The 23,596-nt window shown below is 56.1% G+C and overlaps 1 protein-coding gene across 1 annotated transcript in view; it reads left to right on the top strand.

Annotated features, from left to right (window-relative positions):
- Positions 1-23,596, top strand: part of LOC117643928 (connectin) — a 251,786-nt gene that overhangs the window by 135,688 nt on the left and 92,502 nt on the right. The window contains exons 2-5 of the mRNA XM_034383115.1: positions 10,101-10,401; positions 12,853-13,017; positions 13,400-13,716; positions 14,769-15,058. Of these exons, the coding sequence (XP_034239006.1) occupies positions 10,101-10,401; positions 12,853-13,017; positions 13,400-13,716; positions 14,769-15,058 (1,073 nt within the window). The remainder of the gene's footprint in view (positions 1-10,100; positions 10,402-12,852; positions 13,018-13,399; positions 13,717-14,768; positions 15,059-23,596) is intronic.

Raw genomic sequence — 23,596 nt, 5'->3', positions numbered from 1 at the left:
GGATTGATGACGCGTTGGCGCGCGTGTGGCGCACTGGAGGGAATGTGGGGCACCGTGGGATACCGTGGGACAGACACCCAGCACCGCCGCCGGAACGCCAACATTGAAAATTGAATTTTTCAATCTACCTTGCACGGCTAAACCCACACGGTAAAAATGGTTCCTGGTTTTCCCGGGAACTCCCTGGCCATCGCCTATGTCTCTACCATAGGCTTCCTGGGAAAACCAGGTACCGTTTTTTTACCCTGCATTCTTCCTATAGTAGTGACATAGGCGATTTCCAGAGAGTTCCTGGGAAAAACAGAAACGGTTTTGGCCTTGTATGCCTTTCCATGACGTTGCAATACTCTTGTCGCTGTTCTTCAAAACCTGCATCCCCCAAAAGTGTGCTCTTTGTCCTTTGAACTGCTGCACTAAGTTATCACCTTAAACACAGAACTTCTCAGAAGTTCACAGAAGTTTACTAAGAAAAAACTTCTTAATTTACGACTAATTTCTTATGAGTGTGTGCCTTAAATATGCTCAAAATACTTTGTAAAGGTTTTAAGCGTGTTAAGACTACCACTTCAGTGTGGGCTCCTGGAATCCAAAGGTACTTTCTCGCGGACTGGACAAACGCAATATTTGTTAAGAATTGGCTCTCCACTGCTTGTGCCTGTCGAGCAGTGGCGTTGACAGCGGTGGGGCAGTGGCTTGCTGCTTGTTGTGGAAAGGGGAAAAGGGGGTGGGGGGAGGGGGATGGATTCAATTCGCTATTTGAAATGGCGCGGCGTGGACCTGTCGAAATGCTGCAAGCACGAGGCAAGGCACTCCTGTCGCGGCCAGGGCCCTACGCACAGTGGGCCAGAAGATCGGTGGAGGCGGCCAAACCTCCAGACGCGTTTTGAGCTCCAGATTCGCTAAACAGGACTCGTACCGATTGCGCGACCGTTGCTCTCCGAACGAGGAATCCATTGGTGGGGTCATACGCTCCGTTCGAGTCCCGTTAAGCGACTCTGGAGCTCAAAACGCGTCTGGAGTTTTGGCCGCCTCCACCGGTCTTCTGGCCCACTGTGCTACGGGGTGGCCAAGTGCGGTGCGGCCGCTGCTTCGGAAGGCAGCCATGTAGTATCTTTGAGGGCCGCCGCCGCCGCGCTGCCAAGCCTTGTTGCGGCCAGCCCCTCCCCTTCCAATAACTCGCAGACCACGTCGCGCCACGCCACGCCACGCCCCGCCACGCCATGCCACGCCATGCCACGCCCCGCCACGCCACGCCCCGCCACGCCCCGCCCCGCCATGCCACGCCACGCCGCGCCATGCAACGCCACGCCACGCCGCGAAGCCCTTTCAGTGACTGTCCGCGCCGCCCGCCACGCCCCGCCACCCCTCTTGACGTTCCACTCAACATCAATTTTTCTCCCTTCGGGCGTGATGATTTCATGTCATGACCCTTCGGAACATCGGCTAAATTGCCTGCGGCACCCTCGGGACTCGCCGCGCCGCCGCTGCCGCCGCGCCGCTCCCCCTCGACGCCGTCCTCGTCCTCGGCGTCGTGATGTCGCCCTGATAGGCGTGCGTCCGTCCAGGTGTCTCAGCGTTCTCACACCGCGCCGCGCGATAAACTGGTGCACGCGCGCGTCTGTCACGAAACAAGTCCGGCACACCGTAATCGGTGAGCCATCTCGCATTCAACCGTCACACTCGGCCAAACGGCGACGCGCCGACCGGCCGAACGCGCTGCCGCGCTGCCGGACTGACTCCGAGAGCCGTTTTCGTCGCTCCGTCTCTCTCGCACCTACACGGTACGCCCAATGAGTGCGAGAGAGGCAGAGCGACGAAAACGGCTCTCGGAATCAGTCTGCTGGCCTGTCCTGTCTGCCTGCGGGCGAAACGGACACCGTGTTTTTCGCCTTAATTAATTCAAGATGGGAAGAGGATGCATCCGTATCGCACGGCGGTGGAATAACGAGTGGCTGCGGACTGATATTCCGAGAGTCTTTGTCGTCGCTCTGTCTCTCTCGCACTCGTGAGGCGTTTAGCATAGGTGCGAGAGAGAAAGAGCGACGAAAACGTTTGTTGAAATCAGCCGACGTACGTACTTAGTGCACGAAAAAGCGTCATCCCGTTCTCCCCAGAGAAGGTCCTGGTCAAGAGATTACCGTGTCATTATGAATATACAGTATGCAAGCACAAGACGTTCAAGTTATTTCTGATAGGTGTCCCGATGATAGCTAGGACTGGTCAACTTTCATGAAGTCTTGGTAGTGTTTCTGATGGCTCCTGTGGAAGTTCTGAACGTGATATCTCGTTCCTGGGAGTGCTTGGGCTACGCTTTGAGCTTCGCTTGGTTCCACCGATTAGAGCTTCGATTCTTTGCTGCAATGTGCGCCCCCTTGACCTGGAAGCTAGGGCTCTGACTTCTGCCCGGGTACCGTCAACGGGGGTAACTTGGGACACCGGGGGTAACTTGGGACAGTCTGCCCTGTACAGCTTGTTGGTGCTGCCATTCCGCGACGGGGGTTCCTAGCGTCAAACCTGCGGCAGGGTTTTCTTTCAGAGGCCTCAGGGCACGCGCGGAAAGGTAGAAAAGGTGCATAACATCACAATTAGTATTTGAGAAACGGGAAACTACATAATAGGGTTTTTGACAAAATTTGTCAAACATTGACAAGTTGACCCTAGTGCAAGGAGTGATATGCAGATTTGGCCGATTAGTCTCTCTGGGTTGTTAGATCATACACAGACAATAAAGTTCGCAAAAGGGCGTTGATTATAGTTTTCCCATCTTCGGTCCAGACTTCATTTTCTCAAAAATCGAAATTTTACGGGGTAACTTGGGACAGTCTTTGCCTCATGTTTCCAGCAGTTGTAGCCTCCTAGGAGTTGACTGACCAGGTCCCTGACATAACTTTAACTTAGAATTTGACGCTCATGGTGGAAAGAGATGCCTTGCTCTGCAGTTTTGTCTTCTGGTAATCCATACCTTGAAATATTCAGAAAATGCCTGGAAAATACCAGTAGAAAAGAGAGTTCCACACAGAGCCCTAGATATAGTCCAATATCGGTCCTACAAGAGTTCCTAGGCCTGAATTTTTGGTCTATATGTTGTGACTTAAATTTATTACGTCCATTAACATCAATAGATTCATGGGAACGTAGCTCATTACCTACTGTCCCAAGTTACCCCCGGTCATGGGGTAACTTGGGACACTCTTTCGGGACCGCTTGGAAACGATGAAATCGAGGCAAATGAACCAGACAAGCATGAAATCATGGGAAAAGGGTCAAATTTTAACGTAGTCAGGATCCAATGGTCTGGGTTGAGAATCTTGCCTCTGGCGTTCAAAAAACGTGAAAAAGTGTCCCAAGTTACCCCCGTTGACGGTACCCGGGTTACCCGGTTACCCGCCCGCCCGGGTCTACCCGCAAACCCGGGTCTTACCCGGGCGACCCGGGTACCCGCGGTTCGGGTTTTTAAGAGTTCTACTGGAAGCCTCAAGTAGCCGCCTGTCTGTGCTCTTCGAATCATTTGAACGGTTGCGTGAGGTCGTCACCACCATCCTCGTTCCGACAGTGTGGCGAGCGGGCAGCGCGGGCAGAGAGTTTTCCTCGGCGTTTTCCTCAGCCCCCCATCCAGTCCCACCGCCAGCACGTTCGGTTTATAAAATGCAGAGCCGTCTTTTCCTCTTGGAACTCTCTGAGAAGCGCATTTGCCCACGGCTCCACTCGTCTAAAGGGTATGAAAATTTTACGAGACCCTCTCTGAGCCAGACACACAGCAGGCCGTGCCCCGCCGGTCCAGCGACACCGTCACACCGCATCGCTCTGTCTCTCTCGCACTCGCGGGGCGTGCCGTGGGTGTGCGAGAGAGACAGAGCGACGGCAAGACGCAGATCGGCTGGCCCGTCCGGGCGCGGTGCGGACCGCGAGGGTGCTCCACAGGTGACAGTGAAAACTGCTCGGGGTATTTATAGTGCGGGGTCCGATAAGCCTCGCATTGAGGCTGCTGCTGCCTTCTAGCTATCTCTCTCTCGCACACTGTCGGGACGCCTAGTGAGTGCGAGAGAGACGCGACGCGGCGTACTACCGTGCCTCGCGCGTGTGTGCAGGCCATTAAGGCGGCCGCGAAGGATCTCCGCATCTAACGCGCGAAAATGTGTCGCTCGCAAGGAAGGCGGCGGCGTGCACCGTGTCGCCTCGTCGCTCTGTCTCTCTCGCACTCACGGGGCGTCCGCGGAGGTGCGAGAGAGACAGAGCGACGGGCCTTGGCTCACAGTGTGGCGGCGGCGCCCTCTCCTTTCCGAATCGCGCACTTCCCTGCTGGCCATTATTTTCCATGTAAATGAATCTCGGTGTGCGTGCGCGGCGCTCCGCATTCCTAGACCGCGCGAACAGCCGACGTGTGTATGGGCGCGAGTGTGTGTGCGTGTGTGTGTGGTGGAATCCGAGCTGAGCTGACGCTGCGATGCAACCAGAACCGCGGTGCCCGACTCTGCGCGCTTGCCTGTGTGTGTGTGTGAGAGAGAGAGAGAGAGAGAGAGAGAGAGGGCGAGAGGGAGAGCGAGAGAGTCTCTCTCTCTCTCTCTCTCTCTCTCTCTCTCTCTCTCTCTCTCTCTCTCTCTCTCTCCTTTTCTCTTTCTCTCCTCCCCTCTCTCTCTCTCTCTCTCTCTCTCTCTCTCTCTCTCTCTCTCTCTCTCTCTCTCTCTCTCTCTCTCTCTCTCTCTCTCTCTCTCTCTCTGTGTGTTTGAATGCGGCGGATCGTCTCTACAGATCAAGGTGCGAACAACAAGCCCTGCGAACGCTACCGCCCTGCAGCCGGCAGTCGGCCTGCAGCGCTCGCTGCAGCAGCTTGTCAGAAGCCTGGGCCGCCGGTGGCCGTTGCCGTGCCGTGCCGGGCCGTGCCGTGCCGGGCCGTGCCGGGCCAGGCCTTGCCCCACCACCGACATGAACAGCAGCCAGCATGAGCCTCCTCAACTAGGATTGGCTGACGCGCTGCCACCAGTGGAGTGCACGGAAATTTTGGAAAATTAGTGTGTGTGTGGTTGTGTGTGTGTGTGTGTGTGTGTGTGTGTGTGTGTGTGGTGTGTGTGTGTGTGTGTGTTAGAGAAGGAGAGAGACAGGAAGACAGAGAGAAAAGCGACGCTTTTTGTCCACCTTCAGGTCACGTGGAATGTATCGTCATTTGCCTACCATCCAGTCGGCTGTCTAAAGGTCCCAACAGGGGTGGTTTGGAGGGGTCATGACCCCCTGACACACACACACGCACACACACACACACACACACAGACAGAGGCGGCTCATCGCTGCGTAGTCCTGTCGCTTTGTCACTAATTGGAGTTTTCCTAGTTGGCCGGTCGGGCCGTCCGATTCCCGGGCGGTTCCTCCCGCGGGCCGAGGCCCACAGGCTGAGTCTGGGCCGAGGCCGAGGGCCGAAAGCCAGACTTGTAGCGCTAATCGCCGTGTCTGTATCCGGGGGGCCGAGGCCCGGCGCGGCCCGGCTGGCGCGCCGCCACGCACTGCGGGCCGATTCCGAGGGGGAGGTCTCTCTCTCTCCTTTCTCTCTCTCTCTCTCTCTCTCTCTCTCTCTCTCTCTCTCTCTCTCTCTCACGGGGAGTCCCGTGTAGAGGTGTGAGAGAGACAGAGCGATGAGACCGCCCCCTCGGAATCCGCCCACCACGGCGGCTGAGCCAGAGGGGGAGGCCTCTGCCTCGGCCTCTGCCTCGGCCTCTGCCTCGGCCCCACAGGCGGGCCTCTAGGCCTAGGCCTCCGCCCAGCCGTCAATGGAGCTAACAAGCGAGCCGATCCGAGATTACGGCAACCGAAGTCGACATGGAGGAAGAAAGAATTAGGCGGGCCGCTGTTGCTTTTCCCGGAAACGCTTCCCTGTACTGCCCCTACAGACGCGCCTCTGGATGCCGAAGGGTCTTCCGTCTCTCTCGCACTCGCGGGGCGTCCCGTTGGGGTGCGAGAGAGACGCAGCGACGAAGCGGAGGTCGAAGTCGGCCTTCGCGGGGCTTCTAGAGACAAAGTGGGAGAGGGATGACAAATGGCGTTTTAATGACGTTGCGAGCCGCGCCGCCCTCGTCGACTCCCAGCAGACTGATTCCGAGAGGCCCTTTCGTCGCTCTGTCTCTCTCGCACACTAAACTTCTTACGGATACATCCTATCTGTATTACGGACATTTTTGTGCAATTGCAATTACGGATAGATTTTGCTTGTAATACGGATGAAATCATCCGTATTACAAAGAGTTTTACGTCCGTACCATACAGATATTTTCGTATGTATGTTACGGACACGAAAACCTTTGTATTACGGATGAAATCATCCGTATTACAAGCAAAATCTATCCGTAATTGCAATTGCACAAAAATGTCCGTAATACAGATAGGATGTATCCGTAAGAAGTTTAGTGTGCGCACTCATGGCGCCCCCCGTGCGGGTGCGAGAGAGACAGAGCGACGAGAACGGTTCTCGGAATCGGTCTAGTCCACAGCGCCGCCATCGCCGAACTCGTTGAAAAACGCGGAAAACAAAACGGAACTGGGGCAAACGACGTGAAAAGAGGATTCCGCCGCGGGTCGAAGTGGAGTGAAGTGATGTTACATATCGTCGGGCGGTGACGGACCACTCGGCAGTGACCACGCCGGTCGCGGCTTGTCTCTCTCTCTCTCTCTCTCTCTCTCTCTCTCTCTCTCTCTCTCTCTCTCTCTCTCTCTCTCTCTCTCTCTCTCTCTCTCTCGCACTCATGCAGCACCAGCCCTGTGAGTGCGAGAGAGACAGACGGACCGGGCAGGCTGGACGGCTGGACGGCCGTTCGAATGCTGCTTTTGCAGTGTTGCAGCGAGAGCACTCGGGAGAGAACGACGACGACGACGCGACAGTCCGGCTGAAAAAAAAATCTTGGAAAAATAACGCAACGTTGAAAAAACGAAAACTGACCGTGTGCTGCGCCGCACAACATTGTATGCCTTTCCCGTTTATGAAGTGTGTACGCACGTACGTGCGTGCGAGTGTGTGTGTGTGTGTGTGTGTGTGTGTGTGTGTGCCTGTGTGTGTAGGTGTGCGCGCTTGTATGTAGAATGTGAGTGTGTGCGCCCGTTGGCTGTACTGCGGGTACCTGCTGGCCCCGCATACCGGTTTTTCTCTGTCTTTTCGTCGCTTTAAATTGTGAAAATGTCTCGCGGCGGCCGTGCTCTTGTTAGGAAAATAAAACCAGAGCTAACCTTCCGCGCCGCTCGGTCGCCAACCTGTCCCGCCGGGATTCTTTCCGCTGCGCCCCACCCGCCCGGCATGCGGCAGTCGGGGACAGAATTTCGGCTTTCGGGGTTTTAGTCATCACGGCGCCACTGTGAAACCCAAGTCTTGAGGTGTGGAATTTTAGTTTGCGATGTTGTTGTTGTCGATGGTGATGATGACGATGACGATGACGATGATGATGATGGGCATGATGATGAGCATGATGATGAGCACGATTATGAGCATGATGATGATGATGAGCATGATGGGCGTGAAAAACATGATAAACATGATGAGCACGATGGGCATGAAGAACATGATGAACATGATAAACATGATGGACATGATGAAAATGATGAACTTGGATGTGGAAGTGCAGAGTTGACGCAGTCTGAACACTGGGTTGGACAGTGCCCTTCGCCCGTCAAATGACATTCCAGATTTCCCAACGTGACGGGCGGCCTGGGACAAACTGGGCTTTAAGGATCGATTTTCCGACGCAGTTTATTTCCCACTTGGTTTTACGAGTGGGTATGGATCTCCAAAAGTGGCGGCGGGGAAATCGTTAACGTGCGGACTCTCCAGCTGTATTCCGACTTCCGACTCGACCGTCCCGTCCGACCCGCCACAGGACAAAATTGTCGCGTTATGCTCTGCTCATTTTATCGCTGCTTTTCGGAGTGCTGCTGTGTAAAAACGGGCTGCCATTATGTCTGGCGCTGAGTACGCCAGTGTGTGTGTGTGTGTGTGTGTGTGTGTGTGTGTGTGTGTGTGTGTGTGTGTGTGTGTGTGTGTGTGTGTGTGTGTGTGTGGCCACCACAGTAAACAGGAGCTGTATGCCTGCAGACTGATTCCCAAAGTCGTTTCCGTCGCTCTGTCTCTCTCGCTACTGCAGGGGACGCCCGATGAGTGCGAGGGAGACAGAGCGACGAAAACGACTCTCGGAATCAGTCTGCTGGTACTAAGTACTCGATGCGGACGGAAGAGACGGAAGTTCCACTGTATTGGCGGCGCCGCTTCGGTCAGCAGCTGCAGCCAGAGTGGCCGCCACTTCCTTGAAGAAATAAATCGGAACGTGGAGTGAGGGGCCGAACGCTCGCTGCCCCTCAGGGTCCCAAAATAAACGGGATGCCAAGTGCTTCCGGAAATAAAGGGAACCTTTTCCGATCATGACTTGTTCGCGTAAGCTTCGGAATTGGATAAAGCGGACGGTTGTTTTTTTTAGCAGATGATTGTTAAATCAGCTAGCTTTGACTCTCGATCGCAGCCTAAAGTTTTGCATTTGGTCTTAATTTACCGTTTAGGTCTGAGGTTCAAGGATGGGTAATGGCTCAATTTTGGCCCATTGAAACAATTCTGCCGAGGAAAATTCAGAAAATTGTTCGCCAATTAAGAAGAGTTCGATGAGGAAAATAAGAAAATATTTTGCAAAGTCTCTCCGTTGTGTATTTCTCGTTAGCAGCGAAAACTCATTCAAAATGAAGACACCCTTTTGGAAATTTGCGAATAGGCCGCGAGCACTTCGTATTCCAACAAGTTTACCGGGAATTCCCAAGATTTTTCTGTAGTTTTCTTTTCGCAGTAAGGCCCGATATTATCCTTAACAACGGAACACACTTGGTGTGTGTGCGGTGTACACACACTAAGTCTCCTGCGACAACTAGCGGGACGCGGCGCGCGGTCTTTGCTCCGCGGCGACTGTCCTGTCCTGCTCGCTCTGCCCCCTCCCCCCCTCCCCCCCCCTCCCCCCCCCTCCCCCCTCCTCCCCTTTCCCCCCACCGTGCCTCCCGGGACGTGTTGCCGCTTCCATGCTGGTCCTGTACGATACACATCGTGCATTCCCTCGCTCCTGTGCCCCAACCGGTGTCATACCAGAGCACACGCACACACACACACACGCACACTCACAGATACAAACACACGCAAATAAAGTGGAGTCAGTGTTGGCTCCGGCAGAGGGCACTGCTCGTACACACACACACACACACACACACACACACACACACACACACACACACACACAAACAAACAAACACGCACACAGTCGCACACAGGTGCCCTGGCTGCGTGTCCTTCGGTTCCTGCGCTCTGCCGCGCTGCAGCCGCTGATTCCGAGAGGCGTTTTCGTCGCTCTGTCTCGCACCCGCACGCGATGGCGCGCGAGTGCGAGAGGGACAGAGAGGCGAGTCTCGGAGTCGGTCTTCGCCCTCCGCACGGTGTTTGGGCTACCGGCACCGCGCCGCGGCACGCTCGCAGAAGTCGAGCGAGGACGACGAGGACGACGAGGACGTTGTTGTCGAGACGCGGCGCGACGCGGCGGCACGCGCGGTGCATGGGTATCGCCGCGTCGAACTCTAAAAAGACGTCGCAGCGTCCCCGACGAGGACGGCTTGCAGCGCAGGGCTGCGGGGTTACACTTTACACTACACGGTAAAAACGGCTCCGGTTTTTCTCAGGAAACCTATGGCAGAGACATAGGTGATGGACGGATTTTGAGCTCCAGAGTCGCTCAGTGGGACTCGTACCGAACTTGTGACCCTACCAACGGATTCCTCGTTCGGAGAGCAATGCATTTGTTGGGTCACACGTTCGGTTCGAATCCCATTTAGCGGCTCTGGAGCTTAAAACGCATCTGGAGCTTCGGCCGCCTCCACCGGTCTTCTGGCCCACTATGGGCCCTCCCTACGCGAAGGGTAGTGGTATATACCTCGCCGCTCTTGATGATTGCGAGAGAGTGACCAGCTCGAACCGGAGAGAGTGACCCGTTCTGAACTGCAGCTAACTGAACCCAGTGTTTTGTTTTTGTTGGAGGATGTGGCTCCTGCTGCCATCGCTACCGTTCAAAATGAGTGTCCTTATCTCAAATGTTTGGCTGTTGCAGGATGTGGCGGCTGCTGCTGCTGGTGCTGCTGCTGCTGGCGGGCCACGACTCGAACGCGGCGGGCGCCAAGCGCAGCAAGGACTCCAAGGACACGCGGCGCAAGAGCGTGGTGCAGACCATCACGGTGCCCGGCCGGCCCGGCGTCTTCATGAACATCTGCGACTCGTTCCACATCCGCACCCTCAACGTGTACTGCCACTGCTCCACGCTGGTGCTGGCCAACGCCACCGAGGCCTCGTGCTGGGTGTTCGGCAAGAGCGAGAATGAGACCGCGCCCATCTGGGACTCGTTCACGTCGCAGGTGAGGAGGCTTCGCTTTAGGTAGACTTTGGTCAGGCTATATTTTTGGCCGCACTGAAAAAATAGTGAGTCCTTAATCCGAGAGGGCATTTGCCTCACGTCAATAGCGTTGAGGGCAATGCAGCATTGTCTGGTATACCAGCGACCATAAGCACAGTACTCCATTTCGCCTGATGAATGAATGAATGAATGAATGCTTGAATGAATGAATGCATGAATGAATGAATGCTTGAATGAATGAATGCTTGAATGAATGAATGCTTGAATGAATGAATGCTTGAATGAATGAATGCTTGAATGAATGAATGCTTGAATGAATGAATGCTTGAATGAATGAATGCTTGAATGAATGAATGCTTGAATGAATGAATGCTTGAATGAATGAATGCTTGAATGAATGAATGCTTGAATAAATGAATGCTTGAATAAATGAATGCTTGAATGAACGAATGCTTGGATGAATGAATGCTTGAATGAATGAATGCTTGAATGAATGAATGCTTGAATGAATGCTTGAATGAATGAATGCTTGAATGAACGAATGCTTGGATGAATGAATGCTTGAATGAATGAATGCTTGAATGAATGAATGCTTGAATGAATGGACGCTTGAATGAATGAATGCTTGAATGAATGAATGCTTGAATGAATGAATGATTGAATTGAGGCTTGAATGCAGTCTTGAATGCAGTATTTAACCACGTTTCAGTACCAGTGTGAGCTCGGATTAAGAACTGAAATGTTCAGTGCGGACTTTGGGTTGGACCACATGAATAGAGAGCTCTAACGCCTTCGAATAGCACTCCAACCAAATGCGTTATTGCTACAACAGATTCCCTGTTGAAAGTGGGACAACCATTTGCACTTATCGTCACGACCGTATTCAGCAATTCAGAGCGGATTTTTCCGCATTTTTAGATACACTTAAAGGGATTTATGGCGGCGAAGTCTCTAACGTTTACTTCAACCGACAACCGACTAGGGCTCTACCGCGGGCTCTACCTTGCCCGGCCCGAGCACGGCGGTTCGTTTGTTTCCGAGTGTAGGCGCCGTGTTGCCGTTTTGTCGGGTAATCGTGTCGGCATTGCAGCGTGTCGTGCTTTGCCGGCCGTGCGTACGCTCGGTGTTAATTGGCATAATTGATTCCCTGGAATCGCTCCAAGGAGGAGGAGAAATGGGCGAGGAATAGGTGCTAGACTTGTGCGGCGAGAGAGAGAGAGAGAGAGAGAGAGAGAGAGCGAGGGGGGGCTAGTCTGTTGGGGAGAGAGGGAGAGGCAGAGAGAGGCTTACTCCTGTGAAAAGGGGTGATAGGCTTCCTTCCCCTCGCCCCGCCGCGCCCCGCCGCGCCCCGAAATCAGTTTAGTATCTTCCCTGGAATCAAATTCGTATCGGAGAGCGCTGGGTCGCTGCGCCCTTTGAAGTGCGAAATGTGCCGATGGTTGCGGCGTGGCGGGGCGTGGTGGGGCGTGGCGGGGCGTGGCGGGGCGTGGCGGGGCGTGGCGTGGCGTGGCGGGGCGTAGCGGGGCGTGGCGGGGCGTGGCGGGGCGTGGCGGGGCGTTCCGGGCCAGGACCTTCCCGTGGTCTAGTGCGTACAGGAAGCTCGTCCCGAGGCGGGAACCTCGGCGCGTCGAGGTGGGCCGCCGGGGCCCGGCCGGGTCTCGATTTGTCTGAGCCTCTTCACTGTGGCAAAAAGGTACGGAAAATCCTGTTAATTTTTTTGCCAGGATTCTCCGTAGCCCTCTTATCAATATTCTCCGTAGGCTCTTACAGTATTCTCCGTAGGGCCGCACAGTATTCTCTGTAAATCCGCACAGTCTTCTCCGTAGGACCTCGAAGACTGTATAGTCCTACGGAGATCACTGTGCGGTCCTACGGAGAATACTGTGCGGTCCTACAGAAAATACTGTAAGAGCCTACGGAGAATATTGATAAGGGGCCTACGGAGAATTACCACAAGCTGTTTACAGAATTTTCCGTAGCTTTTTGCCACAGTGTTTGGAGGCCTTTTGCGCCGTGAAACTTAGCGCGCCACTTGCGAAGGGGATCGTCCACTTATTCCGTAACGTTTTTCATAGCTCTGTCCCTTGTTGCTCCTTATGGACTGCCAGTGAGTGCGAGAAGGACGGAAGACGTTGCGTATTTTTTGGACGACCCTAAAGGGAGTCTCCTCTTTTTGGAAAGGAAAGAGGGCGTCCTCTACACCCCCAAAAAATGACTTCTTGGATCCAAAAAAAAATTAAATTTTCTTGGCTTTTGCAAGAACATTTTTCTGAATGCATTTTTCTTTTATCCAAAAGGAAACCTTTTCTTGTTTCAAGATTTTTTTTCTTACAAAAAACCAAGAAAGTCAAAAGTTAAGAAACCATTCTGTTGGGTGTAGTGACAACGGCTCGCCGAAAAGTAAGCACTGGATTCCGTTTTGCTTGAGTGTTTGTGTCTTTTTCTGTTGCAGCCCAACCTGGAGACGCTTAAGATCAACGTCCGCGAGGAGAGCATCCACAAGTTCATCCCCACCCGCGCCCTGTCCTTCCTCCGGAAGCTCAAGTACTTCGAGATCACCTACGCCACCATCTCGGACCTGCCGCCCTACGCCTTCGCCAACCTCACCACGCTGCAGGTACGTCAGGGAGCACACTCGAAAAAGTCCAAGAATCATCTCGCGCGTAACGCTACGAAGGAAATGAAGGGATTGTAGAGTTGATTCGTTTTAATGAAGAAACGCTGCGTACCCGGTAAAACCATCTAAAACTCGATCCTGTGTGTATCCTTGGAATCCCAGGAGGTTCTCCTGGGAAGGAGTGGATTTACCGTGATGTGACGAAATTTTTTTTTTTCGTATAATGAACAATTTCTTCTTCATTTTATAATTTCTTTGGTTTCCTCCTTTAAGGAGGCGTTGCTTCGTGGAATTTTTTCGGTCCAGCGAATTAGGCATATTAATTCTTTGTAAATTTCTCCTCGAGTCGAAGAGTGAATGGAACCCTTGTCGTTGCCCCCAGGAGCTGCAACTGCAGCGTAACCAGATCGTGGTGCTCAAGCCGCGCTCCTTCGCCTGGCTGCCGAACCTGACGGCCGTCAACCTGGGCGAGAACAACATCGCCGAGATCCAGCGCGAGGTGTTCCTGGGGCTGCCGCTGCTGCGCCGCCTCTTCCTCAACCACAACAACATCACCACCCTCCACGACGGCGCCTTCACCCACCTGTCCGGCCTGGACGAGCTGGAGCTCCACGACAACCAGCTGTCCGTCCTCACCCGGGAGACCTTCAGCGGCCTCAAGATGCTGCGCCGACTGCTGCTCAACAACAACAAGCTCAGGTAAACTTGGCGTCGATGGCCATGTCGCTGTCACTAGAGTCGGTTAGAGTCCTGGTGGTGTTGGAGATACGCAGGCTGTGTTCCCCTGGTCCGCTACGTTGAATCGAGCCGACGGAAGCTTGTGTAGCTTTCTACGCGTACTCTAAAGTCCATGAGGCATCTCCTTCGTATTCTGAAAATGAAGGAGTTTTATGGAATTGCTTCGTACTTTGAAGAAATTCTTCGTATTAGGAACGACTTTGCTTCATACCAGGAAGCATCTTTGTAGATTTTAAAATTTCACTGAAAATCTATCGGCGTGACTTCGTGCCGCCACTGAGAATGAAAGTCACCACCATCGCCCTTTCATTGGGTAACGCACGCACCGTTGCCCAAATTTGGGCGACCAGCCCGCGGTGACCAAATTTTGGGCAGTCATAAAATCGTCACCCAAATTTGGGTAACGTCGTCGGCGACGGCGTGAGGTCCCCGAGATGACGCTCTTCCGGGGCCACCACGATGACTCAATGGGGCGTTGAGGCCTCCGGTCATCGTGGTGGCCCCGGAAGGACGTCATCGGGAACCTCACGGCGTCGCCGACGGCGTCACCCAAATTTGGGCGACCAAACGCCTGTTCTCAGTGGCTGCAGAGGCGTGAATAAAGTGTCACGCCAATAAACGGCATGACAGAAAAGTCACGCCAAAAAACGTCGTGACTCAAAAATTCACTCCAATTTTTGGTGTGAATTTCTTGTCATGCCGCTTTTTGGCATGACTTGTCTCATAAAACGCGTTGTCATTTACGCCAAATAAGGGCGTGACTCACATGTCACGCCGTTCATCGGCGTGAATTTCGTGTCACGCCAATTTTTGGCGTGACTTTTTGTCACGCCATAATTTGGCCATGTGTCCGACCATTACGTTTTCAGTGAGTTTGTTCATTCAAAAAGGATTTGGGGCAACTCTGCGTTTCTCTAAAACATCTAGGACCCTTACACATCCAGGCTCTAGGACTCTAACTCTCTCGAGCCTCTTGTCGATCTAACCAAACCACTGCCTGCTTGCCCGTGCAGGATGCTGGGCGACTGCACCTTCTGCGAGATGCCGCACCTGACGGAACTGTACCTCAACGAGAACGGTCTGCAGTACCTGAGCAACCGCGCCTTCGAGGGCCTGAGCCGCCTGACGCGCCTCATGCTCGGCGACAACCTGCTGCAAGTGTTGGCCCCCGGCTCCTTCAACGGCATGTCGCGCATGCGCTACCTGGACCTGCGCAACAACCAGCTGCACAACCTGCTGTTCGAGACCGTCAAGCCCCTCATGGAGAGCTTCAAGAACATCACGTCCTACTTCTACATTGATGGTGAGTCACATCTTCTCCGGCTTACTGTGGAAAAAAAATCCGTACTTTTTTACAGAACTTGTAGAGCAGAATAATTTGCGAGTTGTGAATTGACGCCGGATAATGACGTGACACTCGAGACTTTTCTGTCGCGCCCTTTATTGACGTAGCTTCTTGTCATGCCATAATTCGGACCCGTGTCCAGCCATTCGATGTGCCTATGCAGAGCGCTATGGAACACAGACCCGCTGCGGAATGAGGACACCCGGGAAGGACGGGGGTCGGGTTGGTTGGGGGTCAGAAGAGGTGGAGGCACTCGCCCACTGCAGACTGAGAGTCGTCTTCGTCGCTCCGTCTCTCTCGCACCTGTGGGCCACGCCCTATGAGTGCGAGAGAGACAGAGCGACGGCTCTCGGAATCAGTCTGCAGGCGGGCTCTTCCTTCACGCCTCCTCGGTCGCCGCGTTCTGGATTGCCGTCGGCTTGACGCGGATGTCAAACGAAGGGCGTGCATCAGTGTGGGTTTCTGAGAATCCTTGTCACACACCCCCGTGTGGGTTTCTGTGAATTAGTAAGTCACGTTTGGCGGTGTGGTGACGCCTGCCTGGCCTGGCCTGGTCTAAATGAGTCAGCCGCGGCGGGCTGCTTCCGCCGGTCTCGCACCTATACGGGTCGTCCCATGAGTGCGACAGAGACAGACCGACGGCCGCACTCTGCGGAATCACCCTGCTGAGGGCACCAAGCGCGTGTTGCGTGTTGACCGGTCGCTGGTCACGCTTCTGCCCCCCCCCTCCCTGATTTTGCAGTGTGACCCGTTGATGACAGCGAGCCACTTTACGCCCCACGTGATGTCACGTGACCGCGCGCTGTTCGAACACACTGTGCTTTTATTGTAAAAGGCGTGGCGGCGCTCCGCTGGGAGGGGCACACGGCTTCATTGCATACATAGTCTTATGCAAATTAGGCTGGGGGGATGAACCAGTTGCACCAGTGTGCTTTCGCCCCCTGTGTGTGTGTGTGTGTGTGTGTGTGTGAGAGAGAGAGAGAGAGAGAGAGAGAGAGAGAGAGAGAGAGAGAGAGAGAGAGAGAGAGAGAGAGAGAGAGAGAGAGAGCCCCTGTCTGTGAGAATGTTTGGCGTTGCGGCCAGCATGTGCACCATAAGCATCACTATCACTGTTGCACCCATATTGGCATTGGCTCGTACGGACACGATAGGAGGGCCGCTGTAGTACCCCGTGTATGGGTTGGCGTTTCTGTGTGAGACGGAGGGAGGGAGAGAGAGAGAGAGAGAGAGAGAGAGAGAGAGAGAGAGAGAGAGAGAGAGAGAGAGAGTAATAGAGGGGGTTGCGGCTGCTTATGTCAGTGTGTGAGAGGACGTGTGTATTTGCCTTCACCGGCGTGCGAATCCTCTGTGTGTGTGTGTGTGTGTGCGTGTGTGTGTGCGTGTTTGTCGTGGGGATAGCACAGCGTTCACTCCGCCGGTCAGGAGGCCGTGCGCGCGGTTGGAGTGGACATAGGGTCGATGGCAAATGCTGGACAATAGGATGGGCCTGCCCTCGACGTCCATGTCAGGCCTTGCGCCCCAGGCCGTCCCCGGCCGACCCTGGCTGACCCTGGCCGACCTTGGCCGACCCTGACCGGCTGACCCTGGCCGACCCTGGCTGACCCTGGCTGACCCTGGCCGACCTTGGCCGACCCTGACCGGCTGACCCTGGCCGACCCACAGGCTGCCTGCGCGACCCGGTGCCCTCGGGCCCCGCGCCGTCGAGAGCTCATGAAAATGAAAACAGGGACAATTTAATCTAGAGAGGATTAGTGATATTAGCGCTGAGGTCGCGGCCTCGCGGGGGAAGCGCGGTTTGGTTTGTCAAACAGTGGCGCCGCCGTGCTAGCCATCCATGGCCCCGCCCCGCCCCGCCCCCGCCCCGCCCCGCCCCCGCCCCGCCCCGCCCCCGCCCCGCCCCGCCCCGCCCCGCCCCCCGCTCGCTCATGATGAGCACGGCTCGATGATTTAATGTGGAAATTATTGACAGGGTCACGACAGGCCAGCCTGCGGGGGGCACTACGGGAATACATACATTTCATCGGACCGCCCGTGCGCTGCACTGCAAAAAGTGTGTATCAAGGGTCCACACTGTAAAAAAGCCCACCCAGGATCTGCTTCATTACTTCATAAGTACGAAGAAAATGAAGTATGATTTTTTTCACGAGGCGTATCACGAGGAATTTTCGAGGGGGGGGAGCAGCTTCCCACATTCATTCTACAAAATTTGACCACATTACACATTTAGGCAGGAATAGTGACCCCACTTGTGTGGCTAAAAACGCCAGAAAATTTTCACATTCGCACAATTATTGTATTCGAAATTTTACAGTGGGCCACCCCTCGGAAATTTTGCTTCGTCTCACCATGAAGCATTCACGTTACACGGTAGAAACGGTTCCTCATTTTCCCAGGAACTCCCTGGAAATTGCCCCTGTCTTCGGCATGTGCCTCCTGGAAGAATCAGGAACCGTTTTTCAGTGTTTCCTTCGCAGCTTTAGTCGATATCTCTTTTTGAACTGTGCCGTTTGACAGTGTGGGGCCGAAACGGGGGTCCCGCCGTAGAGAGTGTGGCAACAGTGGGATGCGAAAATCTGCCGCCGGAGGCGCGCTGCATTCTAAACGGGCATCCGCTGCACCGCCCGCATCTCCGTCGATGAGGAGTCGATGGCGGTGCATAATTTGGCGGCGGTTCCCGGCGGGGTCGCCCGGAGCGCGCTGCCCGGAAGCGGGCCGTCCAATCAGGCCTAATGGTGCGACCACACGGCCGCGACTGGCGGACGGCTAACGTGGACCCGGACCGATGCCGAGAGCCGTCTCAGTCGCGCTGTCTCTCTCGCACCTACACCCCGTGAGTGCGAGAGAGACAGAGCGAGGAAGGCGACTCCCGGCATCGGTCTTCTTGCTCCGGGTGACTGGCTCCGGGCGGCTTGGCTCGCGGGGTTCCGGGTGGGCGCGTGGCTCCGGCCAGGCTCTGCCTCCTCCGGCCTCCGCAGCCTTCGGCCGTAGGGCGCCTTAGGGCCTTCCGGCAGGGATTGGAGCAGGGCCTCCGGCGCCTCCGGTGCTCTACCTCTTCCGGCGCGTCACGGCTCGGATGCCATTCAAATTATCGATGATCTGTCTCGAATGAGAGGGACCAGCCCCACCGCGGTCGGCGGCCAGTTAGAGAGAGAGAGAGAGAGAGAGAGAGAGAGGCAGGCCACAGGTCCCATAAATTGAGCACGCTCTGAAAGTCGCACAGGCCTAAAGGATTCCTCAAGTATACGTTGACTGCACTGAAAAACCAAACGTGATCTAGACCACACCACTGGTGTGGTCAAATGGGTGCCAATTTGACCGCATCAGTTGGTCTGGTCTAGACCACGTTTGGGCACGTTTGGTGTGGTCTAGACTACGTTTGGTCACGTTTGGTGTGGTCTAGACCACGTTTGGCCACGTTTGGTGTGGTCTAGACCAAGTTTGGCCACGTTTGGTGTGGTCTAGACCACGTTGTGCCACGTTTGGTGTGGTCTAGACCACGTTTGGCCACGTTTGGCCACGTTTGGTCACGTTTGGTGAGGTCTAGACCACGTTTGGCCACGTTTGGCCACGTTTGGTGTGGTCTAGACCACGTTTGGTGTGGTCGACCACACCAACTGCTGCGGTCAAAATGACACCCGTTTGACCACACCAGTTGGTGTGGTCTAGACCACGTTTGGTTTTTCAGTGTGCCTGCAGTTGACTGCCTGCGAACGATATGCACTTCGGCTCTGTCTGCCTTGGTCGCACCCTTGCGGGACGCACCGCGACCGCGAGTGTGACAGCGGGACAGAGCGACGAGAGCGCTGTTGGGAATGAATGCGTTTGTTCGGATACAGTCTGCTACGCTTCTAATCCGCGTCCACCGAATCCGCGTCCACCGGACGCGATCTGCATGGACCGCCGCGCCACGGACGGTTTTAAGGAAGTTGTCGATCCACGGTCGATATCCCGAACGGCTTTGTTCGCCCGTTAGGCCTCGCCTCGCACCGCGAGAGGCTTTCTCGAATCCGCGTTCTAATCCCCACCGCGTGACGCGCCAGACTGATTCCGAGAGTCTTTTTCCTCGCTCTGTCCCTCTCGCACCTCTAGGGGACGGCCCATGAGTGCGAGAGAGACGGAGCGACGGAATCAGGCTGCTGTCTGATGAGTGATAAAATGGGGGCCGAAATACGCCCAGCGACAGTAACTGCGATTTTATTAGGGATGCGACCCGACCCGCCTTGCGACTACGCCTCGCGTGTCCCTGCGGGCGTCGCTCTGTCTCCGTCGCACTCACGGAGCGTCCCGCAGGGGTCCGAGAGAGACGGAGCGGCGCTGTTTGGAATCAGCCCGCTGCACTCCCCGCCCACTACGGCGGTCACGCGAGCGTCTGGGGCTGCAGGCTGATTCCGAGAGTCGTTTTCGTTGCTCTGTCTCTCTCGCACTCATGTGTCTTGCCGTGTAGGTGCGAGAGAGACAGCGCGACGGGGGCGACTCTCGGAATCAGCCCGCTGGAGGCGACCCGGCCGGCAGCGCGGCCGCAGCCCGCTGTAGTCATAAATTGACATGGATGGCTTTAGGAGGTGCGCCCGGTCCGCGAACAAGGAGGGGCCGGCCGCGCACGTGGCGGCGGCGAGGGTTGCTCCTGCGGGGCCCGGCCGGCGGGGCCAGCATCCTCCCCGACGGGCAGGCCGTCTGGCGGCATGGCCCGCACGCACGCCACTGGCGGGGCTTTCCCGCCACGCACGTTCGTCGGCCCGCGGCCCCGTGAGGCTACTGGAGGAGGCAGCGCGGACACAGCGTATGTTACATAGGCCCACGCAGAGCTATGCCGTGTATACACGACCACAGACGGACGAGCAGTGGGCCGGCACGCCGGTGGAGGCGGCCAAAACTCTAGACGCGTTTTGAGCTCCAGAGTCGCTAGGCAGGACTCGACCCGAGCGTGTGACCCCACCAATGGATTCCTCGTTCGGAGAGCAATCCATTGGTGGGGTCACACGTCCAGTTCGTGTCCCATTTAGCGACTCTGGAGCTCAAAACACGTCCGGGATTTTGACCGCCTCCACCGGTCTTCTGGCCCACTGTGGGGCGGCTTGGCGTGCTCTTGACTAATTTTCGTCAGGGCGGCGTCGTCCTGCCGCGAGGGGCACACCCAAGGCACACCCGAGGCACACCCAAGGCACACCGCAGCCAAGGGGCGTTTTTTGGAGCGCGTCCCGTGAATACGCAGCCAGCAAACGAAGGAACTGCTGCTGTCCAAGGGCCTCCGGGAGTCGCTCGGGGTCGGGGGGCGCGGGGCCGCGGGGCCGCGGGGCGCGGGACGGGACGGGACGGGAGGTTGTTGCGCGGAGTGGTGTTTGCGGCCCAAGTTTCTTCCATACTTGTGTGCGGCCCGGCCGAGGCCCGGCCCGCCCGAGAAGCACCGTGCCGCACTTACCTGCCTGCGGCCCGGCGGCCTGCCTGCTGCCTGCCGGACGCCGGGGAGGGTCCCTCGAGACTCTCCAGGCTCTCCTGTCCATGTAATATAGATGTTTTTCTAACAACTTCTCCTCACTCCCCCCTCCCCTCCCTTCGTGCCGTGCGCGCTTATCTCCCACCCAATACAAATATATCTTCCGGCCGGCGTCGCCGTATCAAACCTCGGGCCGACCGCACCGCGCGCTGGCGGGCCTGGCGTGGCCTCCGGGCTGATTCCGAGAGTCGTTTTCGTCGCTCTGCCTCTCTCGCACCGATTCGAAACGCCCCATGAGTGTGAGAGAGACAGAGCGACGAAAACGACTCGGAATCGTCCGCTGGCCGAGGTCGAGGCGAGGAGGCCGTGCCCCAGGCGGCCGAGACCGAGGCCGGGTGGACGCAGGCCTCTAATAGATTCAATATTTGTTCTGAGTTTGTTTTTCGGCCGGCGCGGCGGTCGGTCGGCCCCAGGCGCCCGGGCGGCTGGTTTGCTTCCGAAGCAGTGTCCACTGTAGGTGGGGCTAGGGCCACGGCTAGCGCTCGCAGTGAGGTTGATGAGTTACCTCACCTTGTTCCCCCCTTGCCCACCCCACTCGTCTGGATTACGGAACTAATGTTTAAGTTTGGCGCGCCTGTCTGGTGTGATTCCTCCCAAGGCGCCCACGGAATCTTCTCTCTCTCTCTCTCTCTCTCTCTCTCTCTCTCTCTCTCTCTCTCTCTCTCTCTCTCTCTCTCTCTCTCTCTCTCTCTCTCTCTCTCTCTCTCTCCTTTTCAGCGGCTGCGCCCTGGCTGGCTGGTCCTGGCGGGCCGGGCAGCGGCGGGTCATGTTTCACGGCTTCGGATGCCGTTTGATGTCTCGGCAAGCCGACAATAACACTCTAGCACGGCTGTTGGGGCCGTTGGCTGCCGTCGGCCGCCTCCCCGTGTCGCCGCCACGCCCCGACCACATCATCATGCCCCTCTTTATGACGACGCGGTGCCAAACAGCCTCCTCCTTTTGGGACCTAAACTTGCCTCCGGCCTCCGGGATGGCCCGGACCGCGAATTTCGGGTTTTTAGGCGCGCGCCCCCGATCCTCGACGTCGTAAAAATTTGTTGTCACTCCGTGTCACAACATAGAGGACGACATACACAGTCATCACTTTCAATCGACGACAATATAATGTCATCACAAATTGAGAACATATTCATCAAAGCTCGCATATTGGTTGGGCGTGACTTGTAGTCAACTGGTATGACGACATTCTTTGGAAGGAAAATTAGCCTTGACATTGTCATCCAGAGACAACCAAAATTTTCAGAGTGTAGTTGTTTCAGATTGATTTTATGATCCAGCTTCGTTTAGTATTGTTGAGGTGGAGAGATCAGTAGCTCGCTGGTCGCCAAACCACCAGAGCCTCAGAATTTAAAAAAAAACGGTGAAATTCACCTCCAACTCAAGGAAACATTTTTTTTGTTAAATGGTAACGCAAAGGCAAGATTATAATGAGAGAAAGTTTCGAATCTTATTTTTGTCGCGAACATTTTCCGAAGATATTTACCTTGCGAAAAGTATTTCTTCCACCCGATAGCCTCTTTATACCGAGGGCGTTCCTCGCGCCCTGTTTCCTTTCCTTTCTCTTTTTTTTTTTCGCGGTCCATAGGTGTGCGCGGCGCGTGGCGTGGGCCGCTCGGGGGTCGGTGATATAGACTGAGGCGGCCGAAGGGGGCCCAGGGGCGGCTCCAGGGGCGCAGAGGGGTTTTAACTGGACGCCCCGCTGCACCTGCTGAATCCCCTGCCGTGCCGCTCCGCCGCGCCCTGCTCTCAGGGCGAGCCCCTCGGGCCCCGCGGGCCCCGCCGGGCCTCGGGGGGCGCCTCCTTGGACGTGCGCCCCTCGCTGAGGCCCCCTGGCAGGGGTGCCTCACCTGGGCCCCGCCGAAGCCTTTTGTCTCGCCCGGCCACGCACTCCGACCCTCCCGCGCGTCAGTTGGCCTCGTATTGCCTCGAGGGGGTCTTGTCGTCCTGCCCCGTCTCCCCGCGTCTCCCCGTCTTGCGAGCCGCTCGGTTTGCGCGAGTGAGGGATCGGGGCGCGTGGTCGTCCGTCGACCGGCCGACTTCCTTGCGCCCCTGCCTCCCCCTCTCTCTCTCTCTCTCTCTCTCTCTCTCTCTCTCTCTCTCTCTCTCTCTCTCTCTCTCTCTCTCTCTCTCTCCTCCCCCTCCCTGCTCTCTCTTGTACCTCCTTTCTACTTGTCTTGATTCAAGATGATTTTCTTCGTATGCTACAAGAAAAGAGTTTGGATCAAATTTCATTTATTGACCGAAGACTTCGCTTTTTGGGGTGTACTCCCGAAGGGGTGCGAAAGAGACTGACCACCCAGATCCACCCCCGCTCCGGAGGAATCAGCCCCATGCGGTGCGATTCCTAGCAATACTACCCCGCCGCTCTGCCTCACTCGCACCCTTACGGGACGCCTTTGTGAGTGCGACAGAGACAGAGCGACATGGCTACTGTTCGGCCTCGGCCCGGCGGCGCTGACAGCACGGCAGAGCCAGGCACGGCCTGGCAGAGCGCGCCGCGTCGTCCATTATTTGCGAATTAGAGTGGGCGGCGCGCTGCAGTGCGGTGCATGGCCTTCGGGTCATTACTCTGGTGCCCGAGTCGGCACGGCCTCGGCCCGCCACGCCACGCCACGCCACGCCACGGCCTCGCCCGGAACGCAGCAGAGATTTGTCGGGGCGTCGCAAAGTGAGCCAAGGCCACCGCGAATGCGGAGCGGCGCCCGCGATGAGGCGCGGAGCGTCACGTAGTTAGTTTCATCTCTCTGCGAGAGAGAGAGAGAGAGAGAGATAGAGGCAGAGAGAGAGAGAGAGAGAGAGACAGACAGACAGAGAGATGAGGGAGGGACGGAGTGTGTGCGTGTAAGTGAGAGTGCGTGTGCGTGAGTGAAAGACACCCTCTGACACGGCGTCAATCTTGCACATATCTGGTTTTTCACCCTTCCGCTCGCCGCGGGGCTGTGGGGCTGCGGGGTGTAGGTCGCCCGCAGAAGAATGCGTGCTATCTGCTTGGGCGATACCCG

This window comes from Thrips palmi, unplaced genomic scaffold (genome assembly GCF_012932325.1).
Source record: "Thrips palmi isolate BJ-2018 unplaced genomic scaffold, TpBJ-2018v1 HiC_scaffold_17, whole genome shotgun sequence".
NCBI lineage: Eukaryota > Metazoa > Arthropoda > Insecta > Thysanoptera > Thripidae > Thrips > Thrips palmi.
The sequence above is the reverse complement of the archived record's forward strand: the minus strand, read 5'-3'. Positions and strand labels throughout refer to the sequence as shown.